The sequence below is a fragment of the Metopolophium dirhodum genome, chromosome 4, assembly GCF_019925205.1.
Source record: "Metopolophium dirhodum isolate CAU chromosome 4, ASM1992520v1, whole genome shotgun sequence".
Classification (NCBI taxonomy): Eukaryota; Metazoa; Arthropoda; class Insecta; order Hemiptera; family Aphididae; genus Metopolophium; species Metopolophium dirhodum.
Window position 1 is genome coordinate 24,093,024 of NC_083563.1, and position 13,106 is coordinate 24,106,129.

The 13,106-nt window shown below is 35.3% G+C and overlaps 1 protein-coding gene across 1 annotated transcript in view; it reads left to right on the forward strand.

Annotated features, from left to right (window-relative positions):
* LOC132943760 (protein Wnt-5b-like) overlaps positions 1–13,106 on the forward strand; it is a 66,033-nt gene that overhangs the window by 24,978 nt on the left and 27,949 nt on the right. The window contains exons 2-3 of the mRNA XM_061012848.1: positions 8,462–8,886; positions 12,281–12,461. Of these exons, the coding sequence (XP_060868831.1) occupies positions 8,462–8,886; positions 12,281–12,461 (606 nt within the window). The remainder of the gene's footprint in view (positions 1–8,461; positions 8,887–12,280; positions 12,462–13,106) is intronic.

Consider the following 13,106-nt stretch of genomic DNA (forward strand, 5'->3'; position numbering starts at 1 on the left):
TTTTGTACCTATTTATATATGATAAATGTATTTTGTAAAGAGGTGGATTTTATTATTATGAAACTATTCATTCGCTGATTTTAAAATCATTTGAAAATTTTCTCATTTCATAATGACTAAATAAAAAAAAACTCGTTAACAGGTAACAGTTAATTTAGCAATAACAAAACGTCGACGGGTTATGTTACCAACTAAAAATGCAATTGCTAATGATTGATGACAACCGCGTGTGACTGGCAAATCACGCAGATCGTTTCAGTACCTAAATAACAATGATAAATTATCTATTTCGGCATTTTTTAGCTTCCACGACGACCTGGAATTTAAAAAAAAACATGTAACTATATCAAACTGATCGAGAAAGTCCCTCTAAATGTAATACGTGTCCGTAGTCCGTGTATAATATTGGTTAGGCAATATAATAATATATAATATCATAAATCTCTTATTCGCACCGCAGTCTCGTAGGGAATATACATTATACACTATATATTACAAGCGTTTCACGCGAACCGTCCTCGACGTCAAAGTTTCAATATTATTTACACGCTCTTACCTATATATACACACAGACATTATATATATGAATTATATATTATACGAGTAATACGGGCACGACGGAAAATACTGTATATATGTTCACAATACACATTCATCTGGTTGGCATATCGCTCGATCACGCGCGCGTCGCAGATTGTGGAAAAGTCGATTACGTTATTTATGGACATGCAGTTCATATAATATAATACTATACGTGCACCTAGTATCTACATGGTTACAACTAAATAATATTACGTCGCGTATCGCGAACGAACACGTATGACGTGTCGGTGTATATTAGAGACAGTCGCTACGGTCATAGTCATAGATCATGTGTATCTAATACAACATTTACATTTCCACCCAAAAATGATTTATTATACGTAAATGTTAGCACTTAGCACGCGTTTGTAGTATTGACTGCGATATAGATGTTATAGTATTCAAGTATGCATTTTTGAAAAATATTTGAGGAAACCAGTGAAACCACACATTTGAAATGAAAAAATATATAGGCGGTGCTAAACTAAAAGAGAATCATTTTTTAGTTTGATAATTTAGTTCTTTAATATAATTATGCACATAGAAGAACATTGGAAATTTAATTTTTTTAGGTGGTTTGGTAGAGTAGCGTACTAGCGTGTATAGACTATAGATATATAGATGTATTATGTAGATATCACTATGTTCAGTATGTATCCAACTATCGTTATTATATTTGAATTAAAATATTTTGATATACACACACTCAGCTAGTATGACGTACTTACCTATAGATAATTATGAAAAATTTCAACTCGCACTTTATTATACGCTATGTTTCGTTTCCCGAGCAAAACAAACCATGCCCGAACGCAATTTGATGGGGAAAAACGTAATGTATAATATTAATATAATTCGCAATCGCGCGTGTGTGTGTGTGTGTGTGTGTGTGTGTGTGTGTGTTATATGGGTACCCCGCGCGTACACCTCGTCTACTGCGAGTTTCTCCACAACCCCGTCGTTGTCAAGCGTCTCGGGGATTCGTTTTCCGGGATCGTCCGGCGATAGCCGCAGCAGCAACATTCAGCAGACCGTCTGCAGACCTTCCTCGTCGCCACCGTTACTGCACCGGTGGTGGTCGGCTAAGCACACCGAATGGAGTAATATTAATATCGTATTTAGTATTATGTATAGCACTGCTGTTGCACGGCCGTTGCGTACCATATCGGTCCGGTCCGTTCATTACGCTAATAGATTTCCCGAAGACACATCAAAAGGAATCGGGCGAAATCCATCGTGCGGCGCTCCCCGCCGTCGCGCCACCGCGCTGCACGGGGGTGTCCGCCGCCGCCGTCCTCACACACGCGCGCGCACGCACAAAAACGAGGGGGTTGAGCTTGATTAATGGGACCGGTACGCTCGCGCTGCCCACCCCTGCAGTATGTGTACGACGTGCACGCGCGGACACGCGCCCCCTTTGTATAAATCATCCGGGACGCGTTCGCGCTCGCCAGTCGACGGACGTGCCGTAAATTATACTCGTGTGTGTGTGTGTGTGTGTGCGTGTGTGCGCGCGCGCCCATCTCGTTTTTGCCGCCGTCGCGCCGTGGGCTCCGCGCGCGAAGAATATTATTATCGACGGTGGCGATTTATCGGGGCGGGCGCAGATGCACCGCCGCGGTACTCGACGGTCCGAGATGTGCAACGCGAGCGGTGACTGTAACGCTCGATAATATACCGCTGCAGGGTGTTTCATATTATGCCGACCGTGTTTGCCCCCGTCGATATAGCTTTTTTCAATTTTATATTTTAAATACCACGGTTTTGGTTCGTCGGACCCGATGCATAATAATATACTAACCCCATATTATTCGTGTGGACTTTGTCGTATCGTATCATATTATAACGATATTGAAATCTGATACCTACATGAAAAAAAAATGATATGCCCGTTTAGGAGTTAGAATGTTGGATTTTAGTTAATGCGTTCTAAAATTTGTCGAAAGATTAATTATTATTTGATCGCATTAAGTTCGAGAAACGATCTTGAAAATTATCTCGTCTCTATTTCGTTGGATGTATATTACAGGTATCATGATGATAATATAATATCCACGCGATAATGTCACATTGACGGCACGGGCTTATCGGCTAGCGCACTATCGCAAAATCGCCCCTTTAGATACATTGTATTAGTTGTTGTCATTTTTAAATCGTTTTTACTCGGTCGATCAAAGATTAAAGACGAATCGATAAAGTCGAAACAAGTTTTATCGCAAAACCACGTTTCTAACTAGAACGAAAAATTATTCTGTGTGATTTAGTGATGTAGTTCAATGATTACTAATTAATTGCAATTAATAAAAATTAATATGTTTAAGTTAAACACTAGTTTTGGGTTCAAATGTTCGTCATATTTCTCAAAAAATTACAATATTATACTATTACTTAAAGGATTAAATTAAGTGTATTATATTTGTGTATAGTACACATGTGGAACAATATTGTGAACCATATTTGCTTGAAACATATCTTTCCAAGCAGTACTTACATAGCCAAGTGTTTAATAAAAAAAAATCAATCGCATAAAATGTTCACGATGAATCGATTATTATGTTTTATATTGGTTATTAGATTCAAATGAACCAATTATATTATTATTCAACTACACTCGTGACGTATCTACCTAGATAATTGGCACATATATATATATTGTGATGACTTTCTGTTGCTTCCGTACATTTCATACATATCGTATTCGATTATCCTTTTTTTAAATTGTCCAACTAACTGTTGGTTTACGAGTTTGTCGTACAACGTAATTCCGGTAGATATTGCAAAATTGCTGTAGACGCCGAGAATGTATTTTTTATGATTTAGCCATTCATTTTGTGTGTAGTACGATTTAAAATATTCATAACTAATGTGTTCAAATTTGCTAAATAAGAAACATCTACAACGCCCATAAGTTTGAGTCATATACAGAACTATTTTAATAACTTACCAAGCTATAGGTGAATTTTTTTTAACATAATTTATTAAAAACATTACACTGGCTAGTATAGTACCTATATATAGTATATCTATAAATTATAATAATCTATCAATGACGATTACTATCCATAAAGGTCAATTAGTAATTTAAAAATAATATATTGTATTGTGTGTGATGTACGTTTTACTGACTGATATAATATACGTGTTGTACGCGAACAATGTGAAGAATAATATGACCTTCGCCGGACGTAATATCTTATCTTAACAGGCAGCAGCTTACGTTGTAAGTATAATTTCTGTAGTCGTTGGCCCGAACTTTCACCCCTGCAGTATATTGTGCTCGTGTATATACCGCCTGTGTAGGTTAGTTTAAAACGAGTGTGCTGTCTATGGGGGTGTCAAGTAATGTTCCGGATTTTTCAAATTGCAAAGACTATTATTACACCCTCGTAGTGGCGTGCTTTGTTACACTCCACTAGCGCAGTGTACTTGAAAAAAGACGCGTTCACATAGTGTGACATTCTGCTGCGTATACACACATAATATTATATACCTACATTGTACTATATAATATTGTACATCGTATGCATTGTGCGCCTGCATGCAATTCCGCCGCCATCCCAAAATCATTTGTAACTTTTGACGTATCTACCGAGCGTCACTTTGCAAACTATGCGATAGCAATATAGTTTTTGTCTCGGATGATTTCGAACGAAAGTCATTTATTTATCACAGTCTTCATTCTTCATTTTAGTATTACACGTGGGCTGTTTAGGGGCTATGGTATTACAACGGTTTTATGATTATTGTCACAGAGGTGCGTTATGAAACGCGTATACAATGACAGTCGTAATTTAGGTATAAAAATTAAGTTTTTGAAAATTATAGATGTCCTTGAGATCTTTTAATATTCAGAGACGACTAGACAAGGTAAAAACAGTAAAGCGGCGTGTGAATAGGACAATAGGTGTACCTATGCGTTATTATAAGCACTGTCAGTATTAGGGGATTCACTAATTTTACCACTACCATGTTATTCGAACTTGTTAAAATTTGTTCGGCTATAAATTATAACTTATAATATACCCATCATAAACATTAATTAATATTTCGATATGACAGTCATACAGACATAGTGTCTGTCATACGTTAATCACAATATATGTATATGTCCGATGTTCGGTGCTATTGAATTTTCATAATGAAAAGTTATAAATTATGAATCAAAACTGTTAGGCATAGACGTATCTTTCAGGACGTGAACTGTATATTATAAACGAGGTATATATCTTATATGATGTGGTGAAGAGTAATTATTGTTATATTTAATTTATACCAAACAGAATTGTATAAGATACTGGACAGTGAAAATATATACTGAAGGCTGAAATGCAATAATATATCGTATTGTTGGTTATTAAAAGGCCTTAAGGGCAGTTTAATAAGTATATACAAGACATAAATAACGATCAATTGTAATGTATTGGTAATATTTTATAAGTGGACAATCGTGTTATTAGAAAATTTATGTTATAACTGTGTAACTTGTTCTTCTTTTATATTGAATATTACACGTTCGGTTAATGTTTTGGTTATCGAAGTATAATATATAATACGAATTCTAATAAAGTTGTTATAATTGAAGGTCATAATGTTACTCGCAACACACGAACTTATATGTACATCAATATGTATCTATTGTATGTATGTATAATAAATTATTAGTACGCATTTTATTGTAACAATAAATTAATATTAAACAATTATTATTGATTTAACCAACTCTCCGTAATTTTCTATTTTACTCTGCTCCCGATGGTTCCAACGATGTAGGTTATTTTCTTTAATAAAGTACTTTTTAAAATGTGTCTACTGATTTTGTGCAGCATAAAATGTTATAGAATTTATAGGTTGACTTGTTGATTTTTCGAGGAACCTGGCAGTCTGACGTGCTATTTATACATATACCTAGGTACTTATATTTATACGACTTGGTTATAAAACTTTTCAGAATATTCATTATTCATATTAATTCGAAGCGCAGTTTTTATTTGATGCAAATTTAATATGATATGTGTACGTATATAGTGCCAATAGTAGTATAAAATATTATTGCCGCAGGAAAAAGCTTGTGTTAAAAATAAGTAAGAACTACGTGATATTTTACAGTATAAAACTTTTCATATTTTATTCATGAAATATATATTAAAAGTTATAACTTATTAAGTTTTAGTATGTACATTGTATATATATATATATATGCATCACGTTTTTCATACCTAGTGAATTATATCGTCTAAGAATATTTATGGTATTTTTATATATATATAAGAGGGGGTCTATTTTCTTTTTATAATTTTCTTTTTATAAAACAAAAAATAAAATAATAATATTAAATGTAACGTTTTTCTCGGAAACGTCTCTGCCCCGCCGTATATTATTCATTTTGATCCTTTGAGCGTACTTACCGCAAACAAAACCGCTTTTGTTTGAACAAAATGTTTGTCGAACGATTTATAGCGCAATCCGTCACGCGAAAGTACATAAAAAAAAAGAAGGGAATTATACAACAAAACGGAAGCATTTTTTATTTTTTGTTTCGCGGTCTGACCGGAAACGTCCGAACGTCGGCGTATACACCGGCGGTATGCTACATGTCAACTGAACATTACACGGCTATTTTGTACAGCATTTCTAGTTGGAAACAGATTTTAACATTTATTTATTTTTTCAATTTCTTGAAGCCATAAATCGTACGCTCGGTACATGCATACGTCTCTCTCGCTCACTCGTTGGGTAAATTAACGATAAAACACTGAGGATCTAAAAAACAAACATATCTTTTTTTTATAATAATGATATTTATTGAAAATACTTTGTCGGCCAACTGAATACGAATTCAGAAACTCTATACTCCGCATATACCTACGATTTGCGCGATACACATTATTGAGCAACAAAAGTTTGGCAGTGTTTACCTTATATTATTATACGGCAGTATGGCACGAACCATGGTTAAGTAACTTTGTGACATCGTGCTGTAATAAACTATAGGCACGTATAGGGTACCTAACTATAATATAATATCATGGTTTTAGCTGATAAATAATAATAATCATTTCATATTATATAGCATAGTTTTGATGATTAATAATAATCATATATTATGTGGGGAAATGGTACAAAAAAGCCTCGCCGCCATCGAAAGCTCAAACGTTTTAATCGTAATTACGTTGTCCGGTTAGTCGCGCGAGGCTCCGGGCGGCTTTCCACCCCGCCGACGCCGAACAACCGTATACAGTGGTCCGCTCAAGGGGTTACAGCTGTATATTATTATCATACAACACGTTGTTTGTTTTCGGTGCGCACGAAGAACCGCCGCCCCGTATACGCTTCTTGTCTTTCGCTCCGCTATGCATCGCTATATACGGCCACGCGGTCCCGGGAGCCCGTCCCGTCTCGTCTTGTCCCGTCGCCGCTGCCGCCGCCGCCGTTCGGTACACACGATGCATATACTGACGTAATATATATATATATATACATAAGGTCTCGGGAGCCCGTCGGCGTTTTATGATTACCGCTCGCGCGCGCTCGGTGAAATATAGTTAGTTATACACGGTCGAACGGATGCAAATGAAATATTAACTCCCCTCGCCTTACTGCTGCTGTTGCACAGTCCCGTACTCCAGTACTGCAATACTACTGCTACCACCATCCACTACCACCACCGCTGCTGCTAATACTACACCGCGATGGTATATTAAGTCGTTATACTTCCCGCCGTCTCACCCCTCTCTCTCCCCCACCCCCCGCCCACCGACCCATTGAACCCCCGCATCGCCCACCCGGAAACGGGCTTTCGTTGCATGTATACATAATAATAATAATAATAATAATAATATGTACGTTTACGATATTTTATATATAATTGCCCTCGGGTCCTCGCATATACGAGAAGCAGACGCGCGCACTCCAAGTATATATACACACCGAAATATATTATATAATATACATATTATACACGGCATTTTCCACCCTCCTCCCACCCGTCCGTCCTGCACTCCGACCGCATAAAAAGCTCTACGAAGCGGCCCGACGTCTGCAGTCATGCGCGGATCTAATACAATATATTATTATATCCACCATATAGAGTATATTTAATATTATAGAATAGACAATCAGCATGATAACGCTGCATGGTGGGGTGCGTTACGAGGATCGGAGGACCGTGTATAGACATTTAACTAATTGCCTGTCCTCGGACCGTTTCATTCCTATTCATCTGCTTGTATATGATAAAATACGATGAGTTGTACGACCTATATATTTTGCTAATCAGATTGACTTAAAAACCACGCCTCCCTCTCCTCTGCGCTTATACGCCCGCAGGCCGCGGGGACGCACATTGTGAATGGAGATTAATATATTATATAGGGGTGAACAATTTCATTTCAAAAGTTGGCATTCTGAAACTGTATTCAACGTAGCTAAAAATATGATATTTAGTGCTCAAAATCATGCGTCATAAAAAATATTGCACACAAATAAAATAAAACTTACAATAAATTAAAATAAAGATTTCTTTAAAAACTTTAGTTTGTATTTTTTTCATTGTGAATATTATAATATTATTGGCGCATTTTTCATCATTTTCCGGGGTCTCTGATGCGCTCTGTTGAGACTTGTTACGCCACTGCGGCTCACGGTCCTCGGGTCAATGTTCTGTCTGAATATAATTACCTACATAAAATATGTGCCTAATATCGAATATGAAATCGCCTAACTGTTTTAAGCACGTAAAATACGACGTAAATATATATTGTTATGACTTATGATGATAGTATAGTTATAGGTATCTATTAAATTATTATGTGTTTAATATAATTCAACAATATAATATTCAATAATAATCGAACGCTTGTTTATGTTACGTGTGTTGTAGGCACTTCAAAGAATCGTCGTCGTACGCACAACAGGTGCCGTGGACGCCGCCGGAACCGTCTGTAGGCGGTGTAGGGGTTGGGGGCGTCGATGTCTCCGTAGGTGAAGCGGGGACAATGGGCGGCGGTGGCGGCGGCGGCGGCTCAATGGGCATGATGGGAGACCCATTGCTCTTGTCGCCTTCGTCGTCACCTTCGCCTCCGGCGTTGCCCACGGACCCGCCACCAAAGTGCAACAACGTGTCCGGCCTTTCCGCCGGCCAAGCCAAGCTGTGCCTGCTTTACGAGGAACATTTGGCCTCCATCCGGTACGGCGTCCAAGCGGGACTTGCCGAATGCCGGTCGCAGTTCCTGCACCGTCGGTGGAACTGTTCCATGACCGCCGAAAACGTCGGATCTCCGTTCCTTGGACCCGATTTGCAAACAAGTACGTTTACCTATAACTATGACTCATAACAGAGAACAAAATATATAGTGGAAGTGGGATGAATATTTGTACATAAGGTACGAAAGGGGCAAAGAAAGGAGAGTATTACGTTGCAAACGATGCGATGTCAAACAGCTTTTTATTATTTTTTTTTTGTGGTACTATTATATTTTAAAGAATGAACCACCGGTAGACCGCATACTACACGACAGCCCAAAAATATCTCGACATCTAATCGCTTCCGGATGCATTCGAACAAAGTCTTGAGGTTGTAGGCAAAATTAATATTAATAAATTATTAGTAGCAATATATACAATATTCTTTTGTGTAGAAGACTTACAATATAAGCCATACCACATCTATAACGAATGCTGTTATTTTACACGTAGGAATCACACAAAAAGTGATGGTTTTCGTAAAGCTATAGTTACTTGAAATAACCCAAACTTAAAACTTCTGGTCATTATCGACGCAATTGTTATTTTTGACAACATTACATTTTTATATATAGGTAGTAGGTATTAGTTAAGAATTTTCTTGGTCCTAGTCTATCAGACACAAACTTCTTAAAATTAGAATAAATTGATGAATATTATTTCTGCAACGGTTTGAGGATAAACAAGGACGAGCCAAAATCACCAATGATCACCCGCATATTGATGATATTCACCATCGTTGTATCTATTCCTCCATCTATGATGACGTAGTCGTGTCTTACGTGTGGTGGGGCACGCGTGTGCGTGTGTATGTTGTGGTTAATAGCTGCGGTGTAAACAATGAATTTTATATTTTAATAACGTATATAGTAATTAAGGAGGTAGTTCAATGGTAATTGATAGCCACGGGGAATCGGGTAGTTGACAGTCAGAGAGAAGGATACTGCTGGTCGATTGTCGAATAGGGCAGTCTTCGTGGGACGATAAGTAAGATCCAGTCCAGTAAATGGTTATGCAGTTTGTATTAAGTTAAATATATATTAGATTAGAAATAAATAATAAATATACTTTAATAAGTTTAGTCATTAAATATTTGTCTTTATTAGCCTCGTTAAATTAAAAGAAACTTCGCAGCGGCAAAAAAGATACGTTACAATAGATAATATTATATACAAAGTATATAGAATTAGTTTAAAAATATACTATAAATCAAGCTTTGTATAATAATGACTTTGAAAGTTTAATATCACAAGATAAATGTTTTAATCCAATTCCTATTTCGGCTGAATAAAGAGTTATTACAAAAATCTCAAAATAACGTTTAATAAGACCTTCAATTCACAAAAAAAATCGTTAAGGCAATAATTTCCAATTTATTCAGTTTCTATAAAAGAAGAAAAGTAATTTCATAGATTATGAGAGTGCAACAAGTATTTCAATCTGTATTTTGAGCGTTGATTGTACTAAAATATTTTATAATATTATTAAGTATTAACGCAAACATTTTTAATTTATATTTTTATATATTTTATTCTAAATATATTTATTTTTGATAGGGGCAAAATATCACATATTTCATCTACGAGGATATCCATTTTACAGGGGGCGAAATATGTCCTCCCAGGTTTACTCATATTAATTTTGAACGAAAAAAGCGGTGGCTGAAAAGGGTTCCGTTCTTGTTTTTATTTATCATTTATTCACCGACACGTAATCTATAGAACAATTTTGTGTGCAGTATAATCGCAACAGCGCGTCATGAAGGGGTTATATTCGAATGACGTGATTTACAGCAAAACTGAGTGAAATTTAATGATTAATGTATTTGAGTTACCAACAATTAAATTGTGTTTTTCCCATAATAATACTTTAACACTTTGAGTGCCATGTGTATCAATTTTAATACACAAATAATATCTATCAAATAACAACATAATGGCCCGGTCAGAATGGTCAGTTTTGTCATTTTTAGCCCGGCACTCAAAGTGTTAAAATATCCTTGAATCTCAAAACACGCATTATAAAATGTCTAGTGATCGCGTGAAATTATAGAGATTATCTCCATAATGTTGGACCAAAGTAATACTACATTTTTTTTTTTGCAAGTCTTTTTGAAAAATATTTTTTTTGTGATTGGCTCTCCGTGGTTGTATACTAGTTGTGATTAAGTACGTTCCGTGGCCAAGTGGGTGCCCTAAAAAGATTCAAGTATAGGCAAGACTTCCTGTTGTATTGGAAGCATTGATACAAAAAGCGAGACAGTCATAAAATAATAAAATCAAGTAGATACATTTTGTCGTATATACATATTTTATGACGAGATCAATACTTCGAGAATACCCATACGTATAAATTGTATATGTTTACTCGTCAAAATGTATTCAAATTTCAAATCATACTGAATATAAAACTATATGGTATTTCACAAATAATCAATATAACTAAGTACCCGATAAACTCGTATATATTCTATGGGTTGTCGGTTTGATATCTCTAAGATTCGGATTCTGTATATTTTGATTTTCAAATTAACGATAAAAAATAATTAAATAATCTTCAAAACGTCGCGTGGGCCAAGTGGACAACCTCCTAAATATTTTGTATGACCCACAACATTGATTGAATATGCGATTTGAATATTAAACAACTTTTTGTTTTAATCAATAAATAAATAAATATATTAATTTTACTGATTAAAATATATTTTCCTATATGGGCAGTGGACACGCTTTTTTTTTAAATTAACCATTTGTGAATGATTTATATTATAATTAGTATTTTATTTAATGTTTCATAGTACCTACCTAATTCTAAGTACCTATGTAACGTAATCGACGTTATTTAACTACCATATTTACCACTACTTATATTACGTACATTTTTAACATTGCTTAAGTTAAAATTAATATTTGTCTTAATAAATACAAATATGGCACACACACGTTAATAATTAATCTGTGCTATAATATTATATTTTATCACCAAGGCTGGCCCATCCTAATTTAAATTGTTAATTCTCTTTCGTCATTATTATTTAATTCTTTTTTTCATCTGTTCTCTGTTTTGTATTGCAATATTGTCAAGCTACAATATTATACATATATTTTAAGTAAAAGCACTTAAAAACATTTATAATCTTTGAATGTATAAATATAACACATTTACACATACAATCAAATTCAAAATATCGATATCTCAAGATATAAAACCAGTATATTCTATACAAAATATATTGGTATACTTGCAGATACCTACGTATATATTTATATACTTATCAATTTTGTTTCCTGGCCACTGCTCAGTATAGCTGACGGTGAAGTATAACTTAACGTACTTATACCACCTATCTGGTACGAGAGTATTATTTTGATGTGCATTTATTAGTGTGTATTTATGATTTAACGCGCTGAAACAGTTTGGGGGTAGAGTTTAATATTTGTGTTTATGTCGGTTACAGGCAGCCGGGAGGCAGCATTCGTGCAGGCGATCAAAGCAGCCGGCGTTGCGCACGCCATGGCCCGTGCCTGCAGAGACGGTCGTTTAAACACGTGCAGTTGCTCGAGATCGGGAAGACCAAAGGATTTGAGAAGGGATTGGGTTTGGGGCGGTTGTGGAGATAACATGGAATATGGATACAAGTAAGTGTGTTTTTGATATTTTTCATAATAGTTTTTTACTATAGGTAGTTGTAAAAATAAATAAGTACCCTTTATTTTAATTAACTGGCATGGTAAAGTAAAAACTTCAAAACTGTTAGATTATTAATGCAATATTAACTTTTAAACTTATTTATTCCACTGGCCGCGGGTTATATGAAATTTCGTATAATTGATCAAATATAAATTAGCTTTATACCATACAAAATAGAAACTGCCAAAATATGCTCGAGTGGCGATTATGCCATTAAAAATTAAAAACACGTCCATACAATATTGTTTTCTCAGATTTAAGTTAACTTTTGTGTCTTAAATTGATAACAACAATGCGTGTATACAATTACACGATAACGGACTAAGAAAAATTATTTTAACTTTAATGTCAGCAAAGTTGTTTGAACTCGTTTTCATTAAACCCATTTGATATATTATGAAAAATGTCTGTATATATTATATATCTTACGTAAAGCAATTGGCTTCGACTGAATCGTATACAGTAAAAATTGACTAAAACGGGTAATAAAAACAATGAAATGCGATACATCAGATCAATCGGGCACATTTTTAAATGACAGATTGGCAGCCTATGAAAGTCATTACAATTCTAAACTCTTAGACCACCATGAG